Genomic DNA, 22409 nt, shown 5'->3' on the forward strand with positions numbered 1-22409 from the left:
ATGGAATCGAAAGAAATGATTTTCGAAATATAAGTTTATATTGATGTGATGAATCTTTTCAGAACATAAAATTCCATCAAAGTCCAGTCAACTCCAGAATGCCTGCTATAATAAGCAAGAAAAAAAAATCGAAAAAAATAGTAGAGAAATAGAGTGTTTCTTTTAACCTCAGGAATCTTCGGTTGAAATATATCTACAAATCGAAGACTCACCTTGTATAATTTTCAGAATTTGTTTTCCCTTTGTGTTTGAGTTTTTAAATAACAATTTTAGGCCTAAGGTTGATCAAAATTGAACATTTTCAAGTTGCAAGTTCATCGTATCCTCGAATACAATCAGGGCCGTTGCCAGAACCGGCATAACGGACATTTTGCCGGGGCGCCAAATTGTAGGGACGCAAAGTCAGTGCCGCCGTCAGACATTTTAGCGCCCCAGCAAAAAAAAAATTTCGCCGCCCTGATTTGCCTTATTTGAATGAATTTTCTTCAAAGGATCCTCTGTTATTTCTCTCAGGCATCTTTTCGATTTTATATGAAATCGTATCTTTTAACTTTAACCTTGTCAAATTTATAAAACGACTTTTGTTGATTTCATCAGAAGAAGTCCTGCATTGTTCAAAAGTACGACAATAAGTCTATAGTGAAAAGACGACGTAGTTTTTGAAGGTGCAAAAGTCTTGTTTCATTAACTGTGCACTCCGGCAAAATGTCCTGTATGCCGCTCCTGGCGGTGGCCCTGCGCAGTCAGTTACTGATACAAGATAGGATACTTTTTAACAAAAATTTTTTGTCATAGTGAAGACACCACTGAAGTGAAGTAAAATAGAAAAATTGCCAAGCGCCAATTTCATTGAAATGGAATAAGCGCTTTTACTCGTGAACCTCTTAGAATTACGTCGTTTTTTTACTATATAGCGTCGTCAACTAATTATCGATAAAACTGCCTTTGATGATTTCGACAAGGTGTTCATAAATGCGATTTTATATGAAATTGAAAATATGGCCTAGAGGGAAAGCCTCCGCCAAGTAAAAATTCAGTTGTATCAGGCAAGACAGGGCGGCGAAATTTTATTTTGCTGGGCGCCAAATGTCAGATGGGGGCCTCAATGCAATAGTAATCAATATAGTTGAATAACCATGACGTCTCAGTGAAAACATAAAAAATAATTTCGCTTTTCAAAGAAAATACTCACTCGGAATTCAGATGATGCAGACAGAAGAACACGTCAACTTGGACCTCTCTTCCTTCAGAGCGATGTGTTGGAAAGGACCGCATTTAAATACTAGGATTTCACTTCCGTTCCTCAAATAAGATATCTACATTATCATACTTACTTTTGCCATATGGGTTAATTACATAAAATAAAAATTAACAAATACTTACCCAAAGAAATACTCGAGGATAATGAGGTATTGTTCATCACCGATAGACCAATTTCTCACAATAGACCGGACATCTAAGAATTCCTGAAAAGAAGTGTTTATAATTGATATTACTATTCCAGCAATCGACAACTCTGAAGTATAGTCAGAAAAGTATAAAATGCCAAGATTTAGCGTTTGAACAAAAAAAAATCCACGAACTTACCTTTACATCAATCCTGCCTCTCGTCATCACTACTAAACGGGCTTGATGAAGCACATCTGCTTGCGAACACCACGAAAAGGGCTTGACGAAAATCTTATAACAGTCCGCGTCAACTTTGCGAACTTCTTGAATCCACTACGGAATAATTTACGGATTAATTGTAAAACAACATATTAACGACGGGTTTAATAACACTTTGATTTACCGAATAACTCGTTGATTGTGGTTTGAAATCTATTTAAGTGTCAAAAATGAACTGAAATTGAACACAGAAATGATTTGATCGGGCAAATCACCATAATAAAAGTTTTATGAAACCCACCATTTGTCTATGTGAATTTTTGATTCCATAACCACCAAGCGTTACACATATGTTAAAGAAAATTATGCATTTTTAAAATGTGAAATCATTTATTTTCGTTCTCTACATCATAATGAAGAACCCATTTTTAATTGAAATACATTGGGCGCATACAAAAGACTCAAGAGTTGTGGAATAGTTGTCAATATTCTATGAATTTTCTGCTGAACACAATCTATCAGTTTGATAGCGAATTTATTTGATGTTACTTTTTGGTAATATGTTGAGTAACTGAAATTTGTGACAGTTATGAGAGTGATTTTGGGACGAAATTCAAATTTCGAATATACCTACCAATGATGGAAATTGAAACGTATACGTTTATTAACATCCTGAAATGTTACTCTGAATAAATTTCTCATATATTGAAGAATAAAATAGTAATAATACCGAAAGCAAACTTGGAAATTAAAATCGATATTTTGACAGAAAATTGCCCCTTATATTATATAACCTTCAACAAAGACCCAAAAATTACAGAACCTATTGATGTCAAGAAAAGGAGCAACCCGTCCAGTAGAGAATACTATAACGTTACCAAGCTGATACCTATTAGTAGCGGAGCTACTCATGCTACCGATCATTCTGCTGAACGCGCCTAATTTTTCTGAAAAAAAATTGACTCAAGTTGTTGAGGTCTCAGACATTAGCTCGTCAGTGTTCAAAGTTCTTGAAAATATAGGTTCCTGCTGAACTTTTTTCACCTAATCGAAACTGCAAAGACTACTAGGATTATCCAAAATTTTAAATCTTTCTTCATACAATAGAGATGTTGCGTCATATAATAAAATCAAATGAATTTAGGTTTTCCACAAAAAGGGCCATTTTTAAAATACTAAATTAGCATTGTTATCATCTTGAACATCGAAAAATAACCGAACTGAAATATGTGTTCGCATGATACACTAAAAATACTTTCCGGAAGTGATGGATATAAAATAGTTATCGATATAGATAACAGGAGATGAAAAAAATTGAAATTATAATTCATGACTCAATATTAGGTATATACAGGGTGTTTCAAGTTCAAGTGCCTATTAGACATTTCTGAACGGGGCCTATCTGAAATCTGAAAATTCTGAATATAACATTGTTCACGATTTCCTATTCAGCTACAATATTTTCGAAGCACCGACACTTTGGGAGCGTAATCATGTTCGAACAGTACCCTTATTTTTCTCTGTAAAATTCAACGCGATCTCAAAAGAATAGGGTTCTAATTTGAAAATCGAAAGTTATGATCAAATTTTGTTCACAATTTTTGGCACAATATTTGAAAGTTCAAAATATGCACGATACTCCTACATCATTTTAGTTCGTGGAAGTGAATCGAGTATACGCGTAGGATATTCACAGTACCTAAAAATAATTCACGTAATAGTGACTATGGAAATTCTTCCTTTTTGTCGATTTTCTCTTAATATTTTGAAAACTATACGGACTAATGCAATAATTTAAGGAAGGAGTAATGGAGAATGGAAATTTTGATAATATCTAATAAAATGAAAAAAAGGTTTTTTTGCAAAAATTTGTTTCATTTCTTGTATAACCGAAAGTGCCGGAGCTTCGAAAATATTTAAGCTGAATAGAGCATCATGAACAATGTCATATTCCAAATTTTCAGATTTCAAATAGGACCCGTTCTCTAAAAACGTCTAATAGGCGGTCGAACTTGAAACACCCTGTATATTATCCTATCACTTCATATAATCGTATTAATGTTATCATATTGACAAGATGGACCTAAGAATCATGAGTTCTAAAATTCAAATGAAACTTTCAAAATTTGATAACTTCGAAACCATTAAAGCAAGGATATTGAGGAAAACTGTTATATTTTATGATTTTATTGAACTCAAGCGAAATTTATTCCGATCTGATTCGTCGATTTTCAGCATTTTAAATTTATCAATTATTTTCTCGCATCAAGAGATGGAAGCGGATCACAATTCTTTTCAGCTAATTTGAAACAAAAGGCTGGGAGAGCTGCAGATATACGTTTTCTTCGTTACTAATTCTGAAAAATTCCTAAAATTCTATATAGACTAAGAAAAATTCTCCGGGGATGATTCGAAAGGTTTATTAATTAAATAAAAATAGAGTATTCTTCGTCTAGCATAAGTTTCTTGCACTACGCATATTTATAGTAGGTACTGCTCGGTATTCAAAGTACTTGAATACGAAAAAAAAACTGTTATTGTTTCGGATGAATCTAATTAGAAAATTTATTACTGAAAAACATAAATGCATATTTATAAGTGCATATAAAAGAGAGTTGGAGTTGAATTCCTAAACAAATCGAAGATTCCGTCGAACTGAAGAATCAACGCTTTAATCAACCCTTAAAGTTGCGCTATGCGTCCATTCATCCCGTTTTGCCGAAACTCCGTGAAACACTCCACCAACCCCCATACCAAAAACCCCCTCCCTTCGATGCACCAACCCCCAACGCTAATTGCAATGGCCTACTAGTCCGAGATCTCCCGCTGCATTTTCTGCAACCTAGAACCCCAAGCACATCGAATCTAGTAGACTACGTCGGTTCTATCGTGGCCAGTCGCAAGTTGGCACACCAGCGCTCAACAACCGCGCAACGGCCTCCTAGATCGGCGGGCTCTCCGAACTTTTTGAGCGTCTTTTTCCGAAATCTAGACAGAATACAGTGCGTTCGTTCGCAGTGCAACCTAGAGTGCCCCGAGGAACTTACGCATTCAGCTATGGATTAAAAAGCGCTTTACCGGAGTTTCCGTAACATGAAATTGTGTACGATGTCGTCGCACGTCGGATATCCGTTCGATCGCCGCACAGACCCCGTGGAACCCTTGACAAGGCGGTAGAAACTTGGAAAAATGATAGAGAAATCGAGAAGTTACTGTTTACAAATTCTTAGGATAACTCTTAGGTTATACTCTAGATAATATGAAATAAAAAAGTAGATAGATAGTGGTTTAGTATAGAAAAGTAGGTAAAAGCAATACACACTTTAATAAAATGGCTGTTCAATCGTACAACTTAAGGAAATCGTTCAAGAATTGGGTGATACAGTTCTCCTGTTTCTATCTGCTCTTCAGCACCATCGGTGAGACTTTGGTGGGATGCGAGCGTCTGAGACATCACTCCCACTCAGAGGACGTTTACGTATCTCAGCTTGAGGAAAACCTCGGCTCGAAGAAAATGTCAAGTTGTCCGAATTGCGTGTATCGCAACGGCATCAAAGATCATAAGGTTGAGAGCGACAACCTGAGGTTGGAGGTGATTAAGAAGCAGATATTATCGAAATTAGGATTAAGGGATAAACCAAATGTGACGTATAGTCTTCCACGAGAAGTTGTTCTCGAAACGTTGTACAGAGCGGAGAACAGTGAGTTTTTCAACACTTATAGAGATGAGGATTTTGTTTCTACCACGAGTGCCAGGTCCGAGTCGAAGGATCAAATGGATGTGGACGATTTTTATGGAAGGACCTCTGAGATTATATCATTTGCCGAAGAAGGTAAAGTACTTACTCTACTTACTCTACTATTCAACAAATAGGTCCTATAATGGTATGAAGATTTTACACTTCTTGAAGCGAAAACACTACAACTCCAATTGTTATTATAGGTACCTATTTTACTCAGTATTTAATTTGAGAAGAGCCATATTATAACTATTACAATGAAAAGTTTGGTCTTCGAAATTTTTGAAATTTATATATTGCAGTGAGAAATATTGTGTTCAGTATTGTCAAAGGGATAAAATGTTTCAATACTATATTATTCCATAGCTCTCGAGAAATTTAACGAGAAAACAATTATTTGTCAATTTTGAACCTCTTGAATTCACAATAGGTTTCATGAAACAGGAGGATCAATGCGTCATTAACCGATTTATGAATCTAATTTCATGCAAATATCTCTTTAGTTTTCGAGAAAAGCTCTGGATAGTGGATTAATAAATTAATTTTTGCGGTCGAATTGTCGATTCTACATATATCAAAATGTGAACTGTGGAAATTCGATGAGCGGGTATCTATAAAATTTTGAATATCGTCTCGATCAATTCCGAAGGTATTAAAATAGCAAAACAATACATATTATTGTGGAGGATTGCATTATTTTGATCCAACCAATTTTTTTCGGAGGATTTTACCGAGGATAGCAATTAATACATTTAGGCAATTCAGAAATTTTACGACAGTCCACTCGAACTGTTATATCGCATTTATCTATCCGTTTTGGATTTACATCTAGAATATCCTAACTTAACTTCATTTTTGTGATTGAAGAAAGATATCACGTGTTCACAGAAGAACTTAAAGTAATCGTACATAATCAATGATTTCTTCAGAATTCAATAGTTCGGTCGATTCTTCCGAATATGAATAAGCTAAGAATTCTCGAACAAAGAGGATCAAACTAGATATGTAGTAAATTATTTGCGACGAAACCACATCTAATCACGTAATATTTTGTTTCTTTATTGGAGATGATAAAAATTTGCAGTCGATCAACAAAAAACCATGTTTCAGCAATTTCCTCAGTATACGTTCGAAGTAATGAAAAATCTGAAGTCTAGAATTGAAAATATGCATTCTTATAACTCATATGATTTCGATATGATTCCGAGCATAATCCATAATTCAAAATAACTGGGATAAAATGTGGAAATGAAATTTCACCTCGAATTTTACATAGAAGAGTCTAGATAAGAAACATTGAGTATATCTAGTATATTTAAAGAAGAAGTGCAACCAATGTGGAAAGTTTCGAGTGAAGTAGTGAAGAAAAAAAACAATTTGCGGAAAAAAATTCGACAAGTATAGACGAGGAGAGAGAATATCTTTACTGCGATGAAAACACCTTTTACCCGAGCTTTTACCTAAAAAATAAAAAATTTTCAAATATTGACCGTTCGGAATTTTTTTTTGAGGACATTGAAATTCAGTTCGCCTTTCAGATAACACCTTTTTTTTCAGAAATGGTAGAAATAGCGAAAGAAGATATTAAAATTGCATTTTAAATGAGATATCGGTATTAGCCGAATACTGCAAATGCTGAATAATTTGTCGAAAATCACCAGATATATAAAAGGGACTTCATGGATTTCGAACCACGAAACCCAATTAGAGAAATTTCTGACCAGAACAAGAAATATTATAGAACGATGACCGTATATTCCCTTGAAACGACCCAAGTCGACTTTATGCACTATTCAACTTAAATGAGAGCATTCTTTGAATGCGGTACAATAGGCTAGATAACAGGATTAAAGGATCAGAGCACTAATTATATCTGAAGAGGATTCTAAAAATGAAAATTGAAAATAATAAAATTTTCAATAAAAATATATGAAATTCCTACAGCAATTAGCTATGTTCCCGGCTATGTTATTTGAAACACCAATCACAGTGAATTACGTCATTTTTAAGACACATGTAATATAATCACAGAATTATGTTATAACATTCGATTCTATGTATTTGATATCCATTGATATAACCCTGAGTTAGGTTAGATATTTTTCTTTAGTTTCCCTCTTCTAAAGGAAAAAATTGGGCGCACTTGTTGGATATCAATCAGAATCCAGTATATTTTGTTGACTTTCTTCATTCAGCATAGACACAAAGTAGTAAAGTACACACTAAAGGAAAGGTTTTATACAATGACAGATTCTGTAGACAAATTTGAAATAATTTGCCCTAAAATTCATATTTTGAGTTTCATTAGCTGAGTCTCGGTAATTTTTTGATAACTTAAAAAAAAAACACATTCGATGTGAATTATTGGAAATATTTCCTAAAAACTCAATATAATTGAAGAAATAGGGATTATTCCATTTGTTACCTAATTACTCGACTCGAATACCTTCATAGAGTTGATAATTCTTTTATATAAAATTTATTTCCAGTTGAAATCCAGGAATATTTCTATATTGCTTTTCGTTCTCCTTTCTCTTCTTGTTGATGGTAAAATCATTTTTTCGTTAGCTGAATAATCCAAATTTCAAATTAATATCTCGGAAACCTTCAAGCTACAGGTGTTTTGAACTGTTCCTTTTAACGATTTCTAGGGTTTATTATAAAAACCAATAAATCAAAAACGTCAACACATAATCGGACCACATGGGTCTAATTTTTGCGCAGCTCACCTAAAAACCCCTATCCATGATAACATCGAAATAATCGAGGCCGATATCAATCTCACCCTGCCATAAAATCCAACCCCAAAGAGTATTTTGGGTTACGCTACACACCTGTCGGATGTGACTAACATGAATTCATTGAGATACGATCTTCATGTGAGAATTCTACCTGATTTTAATTGTGACCACTTCGATAGAAGAAATTCCACATTCGGAAAGATTGATATCGCCGCTGCAACATTTAGTGATATTTCAAAAAGCAGTTATTCGAATTTAGGGGTTTGCTGAAAGATAGACCGCAATAATTTCTACTTTTTTATGACCTTAACTTCAACATTGGTAGTTCTGACAATATATTCTGCTAAAATTATACTTAGTTGGGTTCTATTGATCTTGTCACTACTCATAAAAGAGACCTGTCATAGAAATTATATTTATGATACACACTTTGAATTTCACGTAACACCAAAGGGCATTTCCCACTCTTTTAGGAATACATTGAATTATACAAATTCCGAGGCAAATTCAGATAAACTTCACCGACAAAAGTAATACATTCTTCAACCTTATGATAGCTTCATGGTTTTTGAGTACCTATTGCTATAATATGGAAGTAGTGGCTAATTTTATCAATTTTGCGCAAGAAAAATTTATTAAATATATCATTCAAAATCAGGTTTTACATATGTGAAGCAGAAACTCAAAGAAACGTTAAATTTGAATAGTCACGGAATAGGTATTTACTTCCTTCAAAATGAAGCATCATGAATTTATGTACGACAACATCGAATTGACTTGTTCAAAATATTTCATCCCGATACCAATCTTCCATCTCTCAGAAGGAGCCTATGGTGCTCGCTATGGTGGTTACGAGGGTGGTTATAGTATTAGAACGAACGGCTGTGCTTTGTGTAGACTTTGTTACTATATCCCAACTTCAGGCGAAGCTGTAATTTGTTTACTCAAGAGCGATAAGTTGGAAGGTCCTCCGAACCAGGATATTTCTTTTTCGGTCCGGAGCTAGAACTTCCTACCTAGTAGGTATGAAGTCGTTGCCTGAACCAATATAGGAAAACAATTCATATAGTGTTAGAAAACCATAATGAAAACATTTTTGGAATTCATTGCTTTAGTTTCAAACAGTGAAAAAAACGATGAAAAATTCACACATCTAGTTCGAATGAATAACTTCAAAATTTCACGTTGGTGAACGATGAATTAGATATAGGATTGATTCTCGGATTGATTAAACCAAAAACTCATGCCCCAGTGATGATATTTAAAGGTGTCAGCCAAGCAGGTGATCGAACGGTGGAAATGGTTTGATATACCCAATAATAAAACCAGAATCATTTAAGAACAAAAAACAGTTCGTCTGTAAGACGTTCATTATCTTATTCTTTTCATTCATTTCCATAAAATAATCAAAAGATCAATTTTGAATTATGAACGCAGTGTTCGTCTTTCTCCTCTTTCAATTAAAAGAAGTTAACACATTTTATTTTAAAATAAGTAAGAAATTGATAGTTTCAATAAATTATTATCACCAAAAGTGACTTATAACCACTTTTTGATATCCAATTCCTCGAAAAATGCACTTTCAAGTTTGAAAATAGTGCAGCAAATTTTTTTGCGTGGAAATTTTAATTACACGACTTCGTTCTGTTTTTGTGCTCCTTTCAAATCTAAAAACGTATTTTCAAAATTTCGATATACAGGGTGTTGTTTGGATATAATCGTTACATAGTTTTTCGGTAATCCGGAATGGGATTTTCTTTGTGATCATAAAGTGGTTCATTTAAGCTCTAAATGAAAAAAAGGGGGCCAAACATCAAGAAAATATACGGGATGGTTAGGTTAGGTATTTCTTTTTGTTGATTTTTCTTTGGTTTTTCTCTTCTTAATGGAAACATTGAGCGCACTAATTGGATATGAATCAGAATCCAGTATATTTTGTTAACTTTCTTCATTCAGCTTAGACACCAAATACAAAATGAAGGGAACCTTTTTATCGAGGGTTTTACAATGACATCAAGAGTGGACGCCTTGATATTAATGAGGGTTTTCACTTCAGATTTGATAGACAAATTTGACATAATTTGCCTTGAAATTTGAGTTCATTGCCGAAAATAAGGTTATTTTCCTTGTGATCATTAAGTGATTCATTTAAGCTCTAAATTAAAAAAGAGGGGGCCAAATATAAAGAAAATATACAGGATGGTTCGCTTGTTATTACTTCGGGAAGAAATGAGCAAAATTCATGAATCACGCTGTAACTCGGTAACCAAGACAGTCAGTCCCAATAAATGAGGTATATCTAGTTAGAACCACCTCGGTGTTCTCTATTCACTGTTGTAGTTTTTCCGTTTCCAATGAAACACCCTGGTATGAGGTGTTTCTTAAACATTGGGGACAAATTCAGTGCAATATTCTTCTCTGAGTGATTTTGAATCGGCCAGGTTTCAGATACCAATGTCCGGAAATGCTTCGTTTTCCAAGATGATGCAATAATATACTGGGTGTGCCATTTGAAATAAGGAAGGAGTGGTCTGTTTCCGGTATAACCGAAAGTTATAGAGATCTGAAAATATTTCAGGGAGAAAGACCATTGTCTCAAAATCCAACATACAAATTTTTAGCACAAAATTATGATTAGTAGTTTTCCATAAACGCCTAATAAACCATCCAAGTGAATCACCCTGTGTATTAGCATTGGTTTTCATTATAAGTGAAAAATAATCGATTATTGGAGTTTTCTATAAAATTGCAGCATCTTGTATATTTTCATATTTCATCACAATATTGGAAATACCATTTGAGCTTTGACTCGGACCTCTATAAACGCAGATTAACATTCTACCTTATTCACAGATAAGTCAATTTGTCCCACTCATTAGAGTAGCAACATTTTAAAACGTAGGTAGGTTGATATTAATTTCATCGGGTTTATTTATAGATCAAAATATCTATTTATATTCTGCTTATTAATCATCATACGGAAAAGCTGAGATGTAATTCGGAAATGTATACCATAATAAATAAGTGACGAAGAATTATTTCTCTATATGGCTAAACTAAGAAAAATTGATCACTCGGGATACATAGAAGTATCCTTCATTGTCTATGCAGTTGTTAAATTTCAGTCGATAGTTATTCGTTTTTGTTACTCCTTGCAAAACACCCGTCAGTCCGAATGACCTGAATTTCCTGGAGATGTGTCGTTTCAAGGTCTTCGGATTTCGGAGGTCTGAGTTGGTGAACTTTAGATTTTATAGAAGTTCAAAAGGACTTAAGCTTTGGCTTAGAATATTCAGAATTTGTCGATTGGCTTTTGTGTCAACACAAAGACACGTTGATCTATTTCATTGTGAAATTTTCTATTGTCAATTAATTTTTCAGTAAATTCATCAAATATTTACGATCTACTCTTATTTATAGGGAATAAATATCACTATTCTTTACTTCTATAACCCGAATTACCATTTGGTTTACCTCTCGGCTTATCTCTATATCTCATTACCTCTGTGAGTCGAATTTAATCAAGAATGACCTGTATAACTCGAACTACGCCCATGTCGAACTATTCGTAACTCGACGGAAAATCTTGGTCCTGTGGTGTTTCGAGTTAACGAGAGTCCACTGTAATTGTTTTATCTACACCTATTGAATTATATATTCACTATTCAACTGCTTTTGAGAAATTAATAGTATCTATTAACATACAACGTGAGTTATAATCAAGCGCGGTCCCAGGGGGTGGGGGTCAAGGGGGTCATGAAAATTAAAAATTAAAAAATTCGAAAATTATGGAATGAACAGGATGAGGCGAGGATGACCGAATCTATACAGTGGTGAGATTCTACTAGTTTATTATCTATCGATACGTTAATAAAATCCTCACTTTCCCTCAGCATATAGTTACCACCATAGTTACTTTGGTGAGGGGAAGGAAGGGTACTGATTTTTAACGTATCAATCGAAAATAAATCAGTAGGCTACCACTACTGATGAAATAAGGTCATCTTCGCCTCATCCTGTTCATTCCTTTCGGTCACAGGACAATCAACAAGTCCTTCCTGAGAATAAACAACATTCCGTAATTTGAGAGTATTAACTATCGTTAAGTTAATGTACTTTCATTCAAGTTAAAGGATTATCATGGAACAAAACGGATAATTCCTACAGGATCAACAGTTGCCGTATCCACAAATCTATGTCTCATCACTAGAGTGCATTCAGTCCAACACTTACTACAACCGTAGCCCAACCTAATCCTTTTCCTTTCACATCTTTCCTGGAAGACACGTGACTCCTGAATCAGGTGATGCCGCTTGTTTACCTCTTCTCACTCCCAGACAGGATCGTGGGATCATTTGGGGGCGGTGAATACCCTCTCGGTAAACAAGGACTCGAAGGAGGAAAAACAAAACTTCTGGGGTACATTTTTCTTCCACTTGATGTTCAAAGGGAGATAACCTAGGTATTGTTGTTCATTTAAATATACTGAACGGCAGAATTAGGGAACGGACTTAATATCAACGAAGTTTATAGTTTATTTTCTCTTGAACCCTCATGCAGATTCAAGCAATTGTTTTTTTGAAGTGTAAATTGATTCCTCGGAAACATAATCTGTTCACATGCCAACATTATTTATTTTTGTGTTGTTATATGCTGGGGTGAACACAGGGTCCGCTCTTGAGGCTAGCAAATTGGAATTTTGTCTTGGTGGCAAATATTGGAGGACAGCATTTTCAACTTTTACTGTGAAATTCTAGAAGAATGTAGTCAACAAATATTTTATTTCAACTCAACTAGCGTTGGGGAGGGGGGGAGGCTTTGATGCTGCACCTCCACGTGATTGGTTGATCAGAGTAATGACTCTTGGACCTATTCAAAAAATTAATAAAATTATAAGAAATAATGATAATAATAATAATATTCAGATTCAGAAAGAGCAAATGAAATAACCAATGAAGGGAATGTAAGATATGGAAGAAGGGATTTTCCCATCTCGTCTACATGCAGCGAAAACTCTCATAATTATTACTACCTAATAAAATAGCTTAATAGCTAAATGATTAAAGAATAGTGTTTTTTTCCCTTTTTTATCAAGAATATTTCATCTGGTGCTTCACAAAGGAATTTGAACAATTTTTTTTGGTGGAAGTTCTTGATTTTTTGGTTGGTACCCCACAGATTGGCGTTTTAGGTATGCGATTGACGATTGTTTCTTACAGATAATACAGATCGTAACCTTGAGTACAGCAAGTGAAGAAGAGTTTTAGCTTTATCACTAAAGTAAGCCAACAACATAATGTTTTCAGTGTACCCTCTATCTTTCTTTGAATTACACCAGGTAATTAATACTTCAATAGTACTTACTGCTTTTTATACTTACTGACTCTTCTGGCAATAGGTTTGATGCGGCTACTTCATCGGCGCTCGCAATTTCTGGTGCAGGTATACATGAAAAATCACTACAAGCATTTTCTTCTCGATTTTCTTATTCCATTTTGCTGCTTCACGCTCACATACGATTATTATGGAGGAAATTTTCACTCAAATGAAATATGTCATTTACTTGTTGTCATTGGATACTCTGAGCAATGCATATTTGATTTATACTCAATAATTGGAACAGCGAGCGTTTTTTTATTTAGTCGCTTATAAGCGACAATGTGAAAGTCCTCGAAAAAAATGACGTTTGCGTTAACAAATATGGTAGCAAATGTCTACTTTGGATATCGATTGTAAAAAAAATTAATGAACTGACATCATTATCGGGTCCAATACATTGTATTGTAATTGCAATAATTCAATTATTATACAATGTGAATGAACTAAGCCCAGTAGAAGTGTAGGTCCTAATTAGGTACTAATAGCACAATAATGAAAAATCAAGAGAAAAAATTAAAACACATAAATAAGTTTCAGATTGATTTTGTAGTTATTCTACATCAACCTATTCCATACATTAAGATATGGAGGTGATTTAAACCAAATAATTAAGTAAAACTGCAGAATTCCAATTCCTCCCTTGTCAATCAAAAAACTTGTGCTTATGAATCACACGCTGAAACTTTCTAATGCTACAAATAAACCGCAAACAAGTGTGCTGCACTTTTTGGATTCTTGTTTTATCCAGAAAAATGCTTTGAAAGGACGAAATGGCATCATAATAGCAGAGCCGTAATTGATCATTCAAAAGCGAGCTTGTTAGAAGTCTTTATGCAGCTAAGTTGGTATAAATATCCTGAATACTTTTGTGGAGTGTACTTCATTTAGTTTGTTCACTGTTGATATTTCATTTCCTCCATTAATTCATCTTAGACACTCTATGCTGTCATAACCAGACGATCGAATAGTTCGATACATCTATGTAACTGTCCTCTCTCGGGTCATGCAGGACCTCTTTCGGAATATCTTACTCGTAAAACACTAATCTCAATAATAACTTAAGTAACAAGAACGGTTTTCATATTTCACCGATCCAAGAAAATTGTTGACTATGATCGGTAGTTCTTTACGCTTGTGATGTTTATTGTGTTTTTGAACAATTTAATCATGTATTTACTCGATTTGAATAGAAAATTTTTGATCTATACTCAAAAGTCGAAAGTGACGTTTAGAAAAATCAGGGCCGTCGCTAGCATACTGCCGCCCTAGGCAGAGACCCATTTTGCCGCCCTAACAGAAGCTTACTCTGCAGAATGCTAAAAATTAATCTTGGATAATCGGGGTGCAGGGCAAAAATACATATCGAAACCCTTTCAAGTTAATTAATTATTTTTAATGGACTCAAATTTCAATCCAATGGATGATTTAGGATAAGTGAAATGCAATAAACAATACACGTGCTCAACTGAATTCTAATGAATAAATGATGAAATATATGAAATGAATTCAGGTTTCAGATTCTTCTGCTGAGTTATGACCACATATAACGCTCGAACCTTTCGTTTTTTTCCTTTATATGATTGAATTAAACAACCGGATGATGCGAATGAAAAATATTTTTAATTTCGAATACATGTCACAGATATTCACGATGCAAAGATGTTCAAGATTAGTGGATTTGATGAAAAAAATCATTAGTGAAGTTCGTTTAAATAAAAAAACAATTATTTATTTCATTCTTCAAGTAATCCAGTTTTCTAATTAAAATTAGATAATGCCACCCTCCATTATTTGCCGCCCCTCTAGAGTGGGCCCTGCAGTTTCAGGTTCCTAGCTCAGTTTCGATTTTAGAAAAAGCTTGAAAATTATTTTTTTTTTTGTTTAAGATTATCGAGTGAAACAATCGGATGATGCGGATATGAATCATTATTTTTTTCGAATGCGCCCACGCCGAACACTAGATAATGTGATATAAAAAATGAAGAATATTATAAAATAATGGAATGTGGTATGAAACTTCTTATATTTTTTAAGAAGGATTGAAGTCATGAAATGGAGTTGTTTTCTTATATTTTGCATTCCATTTTGAGGAATTAACTTTCTGATCAGATAATTGAGAAGAAAATAATCCAGAACCCCAAGTGGCAATAAAATTCGACAACAGGGAACGCCGACAAGCCTGAGCCTGATGGTAGCATGTGTTTTTTTAGCGTCAATTACTCGTAAACAGCACTATGGTTTTCAAAAATTTGTTGATGTTGAGTCTTTCTTGTTGGATCCTTGTTTAAAATTTTGTATGTAGTGCTATCACTTAGTAGATTGTTCACTTCTCGAGTATATTCTTTCCTGTACATAACTACTGTTGTGTTACCCTTATCCGACTTACTGACCACAATGTCTGGATTGTCTCTGATGAATTTCGATGTAATATGATAATATTTGCTGAAGGGGTCTGAAGTTCTTGGTTTTTCCATGAAGTTTTGAATTATTCTAGCACATCTTGATCTGACTCCATTCTTCTCATTTTCTTCCAGTGATTATGTATAATGCGGCATTATGTATTATGCGGTACCTTTGATGGTTTTTGATGTTAATAAAATTTGTCAGTATCAGTATCATTTCCTGTTGTTGCTGAATGAATTAAGTCTCATTTGGTACTTTGACTTGCTACACATGTAATTTTATGATCAAGCTTGAAATGCCGCCCTTGAATTTTGCCGCCCTAGGCGACCGCCTACCCTGCCTAGCTCCTAGCGACGGCCCTGAGAAAAATTGTTATTTCTGATGTATAACTTTCAGTGAACACCAATTACACTCGTACAAAGGGACTTGGCAACAATAATTCTTGATTGAGGATCCAATAACTTGGTAACCTTCAACACTGACACAACACAAGCATGTATTTTCCCTAGAAAAGCCGATCTCAGCTTTTTTAGAGTAAGTAAGCAGTCAGGAGTATCGATGTTTGGTATTACTATCAGCAATCACCTTTCTTGGAAAAGAAAGTGGTGGCCAGCGAATGACATACATACAGGTTTTTGCAATAAATCCTCGAATTTCTGAAAAAAACGGCGGAAGCAAAGTTGTACGCCTTTGTATATCAAGAAAGAAATTATTCCAATATCTATATGACGAACATTTATAAAACTTCGTTCCTTATCTAAAAATAATCTAAATAACCATATTTCATTCCTCAGTATGTATCACTCAGATGCTATCAATTTCAAAATGAAACGCTCTCAACGTCGGAAAATTTCTGTGAATCCAAAAAGTATTGAACACTTCAAATTGGTGTTTTTTCATATCGCTGATTGTTCTAATTTGAAATTGAGCGGAAAATTAACTACCACTAGAAAAAAGATCGAGGATAGATAAGTCTTCACTTACAATTATACAAAGTATATGTATAAGAGAAGATTAATGAGACAAACTTCACTTAGTTTATTTTCCGCATACTTCAAGTTTGATAATTCTAATATAGTGAAAGAATCACAAAGTTGTTTCGAATCATATAAATATATATCATACAAATCAATATTGACCAATGACTAATTAATGCTGAAGATTGAGTTCAGATAGAGTATCCTCAAAACCAAGCAGAAAAAATCAATATTAAAGTCAATATCTGCTACATTTCCTGGAAGTTAAAAAGGACGTCGAGGAAATATTTTTGTGAACTGCGTTCCCCAGACTTAACCCTCTCAAACTTTTTTTTTGTGGGGTCATTTGAAATTGAAGGTAATATGGTAAATAATTCAGAACGGAAAAAATTCACCCTGAAGTAGAGCGGATCACTCCTGAAGTCCTTGAGCGAAATGTACAAAGTGTTTACACTTGTATCGGCGAATTCCAATGGTTGACGGGGAAATATTTGAACATTTGCGCTGAATTTCGTTTTTTTTGGGTTGCTTGTTGGGTTGTATGATGGAAAATTTCATTTTTAACTCTCACAGTAATAATGTTATTTACTCTACTGTAGGGTCCGTAGGCAACCATTTCGTTACAACATTAATTAAGTTGTCTAATAAATCGACAACAAAAATTGATGTAGTAACTAAAAAAAGATTATGACGTCACTCTATAAAAATGAATGACCTCATAGGTAAAATTATTGTCATAAGGTGGTGAATTAAAAACTAAAATTGAAAAATGAATTTTGTTCCTTACTTCATTCACACACTGAAAAGCCGCTATAACACAATCCTCCTGCGTTACAATTAACTGAACTCTTTATATTTTGGCATTGGAGATCAAACATTCACATTCGCAATTCTTAAAGTTTGGCCCCCCTTTCTGTTATCTATTATTGTTATACTAAATTCTTCTTGAGCATGTAATCCATCGAAAAAAGCTATGAAACCCAAAATATATTTTTCATGAAGCAAATAAAACTTCCACTAACAAAAAATTAAAAAAAAAACAAATTTTTTAAATATGCACCATGTGAAAAGAAGACATAAAAAAACAGATATTCGAACAGTTGAGCAATTGATTTCAGGTAATATTTTCGTTTATTATAAAAATTAACGATAACAATATACAATTATCCTGCTGTTACAGATGAAGAGAAAAAATCACTTAACCCTTACATATGCTCATGCAAATCTCGAATAAGAACAGATTGATTAAAAACATGAAAAAATAACGATCCTCATTGAACTTTAAAGGACTGCTAAAGAAGTTAGATCAGATCAAGGATTAGACCTTATGTTAGGTATGTCCCGTAGCAGCAAAATGTTGTCTATCTTCAACATAGCAATCATAATCAATGATTTTTATCTCTCCGAATGTCCTAAATGAATATATGCTTTTCTGTTTTAATTATCCAATCATATGAAATAATTTATTTGAGAAGTATCAAATACTACTACTTCCAAACCACAGTAGGTACCTATTTTCCAAAGTAATCTTTCATTCATGCTTTTTAGTGGTAAAACAGATTTCAAATTACCTTTGCATGTGATACCTACCAACTCCAATTTACTCAATTTGTCCTCCGGCTGTACTAACACAATGGTGTGTTGGACAATTCTCTCCTCCTGCTGCAGTATTCGCAAACACCGGCGAAATCTATTAACACAATATAACATTCTGTGTTCCGGATGCTATAGCAAATACGCATTGATAACATTAATTCGATAGTTATCGGCGATAATGGTATCAACGGACAGCATAAAGAGGGGATCGCACGCAGTTCTGCATGTAATTACACAATAATGGTAAATAGCGCTTCCAGGTCTGGAATGAAATGGGAGTTCCGAAATAGAATATATATCACCTATGTCCTCAACTCTGTACGGATTGGTTGGTCTATGGAAAACGGTTGATTATAACTCAGCACAGCTTCTTCATCTCCATTATTGTAATATTTTTCTTTGCGTTTTTCTTCAACAAATGCAGGTTAGAATTTCCCCGATAGTTTCAAAGAATCAAAGAAAAATGAAAAAATATATCGTTTGGGATTCAGAAAAATCATTCAAGTACATAGATATTAAGTTATAAGTAGATCTCCAAAGTCTTTCCCTCGGTCCCTCCGATGAAACCTGAGAATTATTTCTTCATAGTGAGTAGATTAGAATAGAGGATTTGTGACGTCGAACTTATTATACTAACTTTTTGTGTAAAACATAGATAGTATAGCAAGGAGTAAATGATTGAATTTTAAGAAATAAATCGTGAAGGCTTCTTCATTCAAACAATTCTTGTTACTTATATTGTAATCGTTTTTGGCAAGTTTCTAAATTTTACAACAAACCAGCTGTTCGAGGAGATCCAAAATCGATGTTTAGTTTTTGTTAAAATGCTTAGAGCACGTGTACGTGGAATTTATCGCCAGCTAAGTGAACTTGAAAGAGGTCGAATTATTGGTCTACGGAATTTCGAGAAATTGCTACGTCGTATAGAAATCCAACTATTGCTATGAGATGTTGTCAAGAGTGGTTTAATAATGTTTGAAATCGAAGAAGAGTAGGCACCGTACATCGAAGTTCAAGATCGACGTCTAAGACTTATGGCCATTAGAGACCGATTTGCGACAACTCGATCTTTGGCTGATAATGAGATGATCAGAGTTAGTTTAAACTTTTTCGAAGCGACCCATGTGAATCATTTGCCATGGCCGCCCATATCCCCTGATTTTTCACCTATAGAGGAAGTTTGAGACATCATGGGTTGGAAATTTACCCCAGCCCTCACCGAGGCCCTCACGGACTTTGGCGATGAAGTAGCTTGGGATAGTATCTCTCAAAAAGAAGAAGATTATCTTATTGCATCGATCAATTATTAACAAATTTAAAGTAAATTGTAAACTTTTTTTTTTAAATTTCAATCATTTTGTCCTTGCTATACTATCTATTTTTTACCAAAAGAATATTTGAAATTTAAACAGCTCCTTCTGGATTTTGCAGTTTCTTTGTCAGTTAGTATATTGTAAATATATATTATGATATAAACACCAGGATGATATTGGATTTCTACGCACATTCATCCCTAGTGAAATAAAAACTCTCTCCGGAATAGGTAAACTTTGTTAGATGGGGTACACCAGGTTGATGCTAAGAAAAATATCTAAATTATATCGAATTACTAATAGATATCGATCACTGGTTCCTTTCTCATCTGTAGAAGTGTGGCCTAATCATTATTGAAGACTTATTTTGAGGTTTCAGTCCCATTCCCCTCGTTCCAAAAGTGAAAAATTTCAGAATACCTGAATCAAAAGTTCAGCTCCCAAAAATGGGTCTGCATTCGTCGTTTCTTGAATCTATGCTCATTCAAATTCGAAATAGTTAGGTTGCAATAACAGTTATTCCAAACAAACGTTTTGATTTTGAATCGTGTTCAATTATAAGATGTGTAATAAAAATTAATATGAGAAATTGTAAACAGAGTTTCATAAAAAAAATAACTAAATATTTGGATTACAGCCAACGCTCACTGTATTCCACCACGAGAATAAGAATGAATTTTTTCATTTCATTATCATTTTTCAGCAGAAAACCATTCCTCTGAATGCAGTTACAATATAAAAACTACTCATCACAAAATATTCGCGAAAACTACTCGCGAACTGAATCAAGCAGACTTGTCAAAATTCATTGTTTTAAATCGTTTTCTATAGGGTGTTCCAAAAAAAGGTTGCTGTTCTGTTGCTCAGATAGGAAGAACGCTGCCAAATAATTTTAGTTTGTCCAGTAAAAAAAAAAATTAACGGCATTTGTATTCAAGATACATTCAATAAAATTCATTTAATTTTTTCTTCTTGCAATTCTTTTTTTGAATAATTAGTTGGGCACTAGAATAGCCAATGATATGTTTCTGGTTTTCATTAAATAGTTTATCGTTTTTCATAATACTTATCATCACTTATTCCTTCATCATATTCGAATTAAAATAGTCCGAAAACTTTGTATAGTATCTAATATCTTCTTGAAGTAAAATTAAATGATGTTCAAGTTGACATTAAACTTGGACGAGATAATTCAGCCTCCGAAAAATAATGTGAAAAACTACTGGGTACGAACCGTGTAACTAGCAGCAATAAAAACAAATTCAGCTTACAACTTATATTTACTTATTTAGAATAAGCAGTATTTTCTACATAATCGTTAAAAATTTGTTCAAGAATTTTTCTTTCAAAACCCTGTATCTTGGATGAGGATGTCTTTTTAAGGAAATAGTTTTACTGAACAAACCAAACTTTCGTTTTGGAGTGTTCTTCCAATTATAGCAACGAAGTCAGCTTTGTTTGAAACATTCTGTATATGATGAATGTCATTCGATAAGAACGTATTTCTTTAAATTTTTTCATCAGAACTTGTAGTTCCAGGTGAGGAGCTTGTTAGTATGGTAAGAATCACATCGTCACACTTCACTCAATAAGTCCCGGGCTTAATCGGAAAACACGCATTTTATTGAAAAAATTACTCGATTCGTCAGTGATGATAAAGAGTGATACCTGCAATCCAAATCGCCTTTAACTTTTCATTACCTTTTCTGTAGAAAGATTCATATTTGGTTTCGAAGTAGGCTTCAACATCTTCTTCAGTAGAGCCAAATTTAAAAGCATACCAACTTTTAACCGTTGTTGTCGCTTAAGTGACATGTTATTCTCGAGGTAATAGTTCCCGAGGGATGCATTGTTGGAAATATTTCAAGTAATTCAACTAATTTCCCGATTCTATGTACGTCCTATGAAATTGGCAAAAAATTCTACTTCTCAATGATTCTTCGGCCAAATATATATGTGGTCAAGTTACCTTTCTTTTTGTTAAAACAGGGGGATCCTATGGACAAACTACTTTATCAAAATCAAGAAGGGTTAGACTCAGATACCCAGTTCAAAAAACGTATATTAAAATTTAATGCCGCATTAAAATTTCAATCCTCCATTAAACGGTGTAGGTATCCAATAGGCGCCTTCTAGTGAATCTACTGATTAAAATTTTAATGACGGAATTAAATTTTAATGAACTTTTCTCCAACTGGGAGTTACTCACCTAGGAGGGACTACCACTACGTGGTTTTTCGTTTATCATTCAAAATTTGGTAAACATTCATTTCCCCTCTGGTCCTCCTGAGATGACCAAACTTAGTACGGTGTACGAAGCGGTACATTCATTTCATAATCTTTTTTTCGAAGCAAACGAGTAGAGGGCAGCACACTGTTCAACGACTTCCACGAAATAATAATTTTACCTCTATTGTAATGGTTTTCGGTAATTATTTTTCACGAATATTCTAGAAATATATCGGTGCTTTGAACTACATATCATCAATTTTTTCGCGAAAAATTACAACATTTTTCGTTTGTTTTTTCATTCGCAAGTTGAAAACATTTGCTTTCCCCATGTGGATCATTGTTTAATTATGTGAAAATCTCAAAAAATCGGAGATTTGTAAGAAGAAATATCTCTAATTTCGTGATTACAATTGTTATCCC

General features: G+C 34.0%; 1 protein-coding gene and 1 long non-coding RNA gene across 3 annotated transcripts in view; one reads left to right on the forward strand and one right to left on the reverse strand.

The window, feature by feature from the left end:
• The window catches only part of LOC123675016, a 115367-nt gene extending 113534 nt beyond the window's left edge, over positions 1-1833 (reverse strand). The window contains exons 1-3 of one of the 2 annotated variants that reach the window (XR_006746734.1): positions 1588-1833; positions 1384-1466; positions 1193-1302 (exon numbers count right to left, since the gene is read on the reverse strand). This is a non-coding gene — a long non-coding RNA (uncharacterized LOC123675016). Of the gene's footprint in view, positions 1-1192; positions 1317-1383; positions 1467-1587 lie in introns of both variants that reach the window. The other variant, XR_006746735.1, reaches the window with a different exon arrangement.
• Positions 1834-4512: 2679 nt separating this feature from the next.
• LOC123675017 (inhibin beta chain) overlaps positions 4513-22409 on the forward strand; it is an 86175-nt gene continuing 68278 nt past the window's right edge. The window contains exon 1 of the mRNA XM_045610240.1: positions 4513-5441. Coding sequence (XP_045466196.1) covers positions 4940-5441 — 502 coding nt within the window. The 5' untranslated portion in view covers positions 4513-4939. The remainder of the gene's footprint in view (positions 5442-22409) is intronic.

This window comes from Harmonia axyridis, chromosome 3 (genome assembly GCF_914767665.1).
Source record: "Harmonia axyridis chromosome 3, icHarAxyr1.1, whole genome shotgun sequence".
NCBI lineage: Eukaryota > Metazoa > Arthropoda > Insecta > Coleoptera > Coccinellidae > Harmonia > Harmonia axyridis.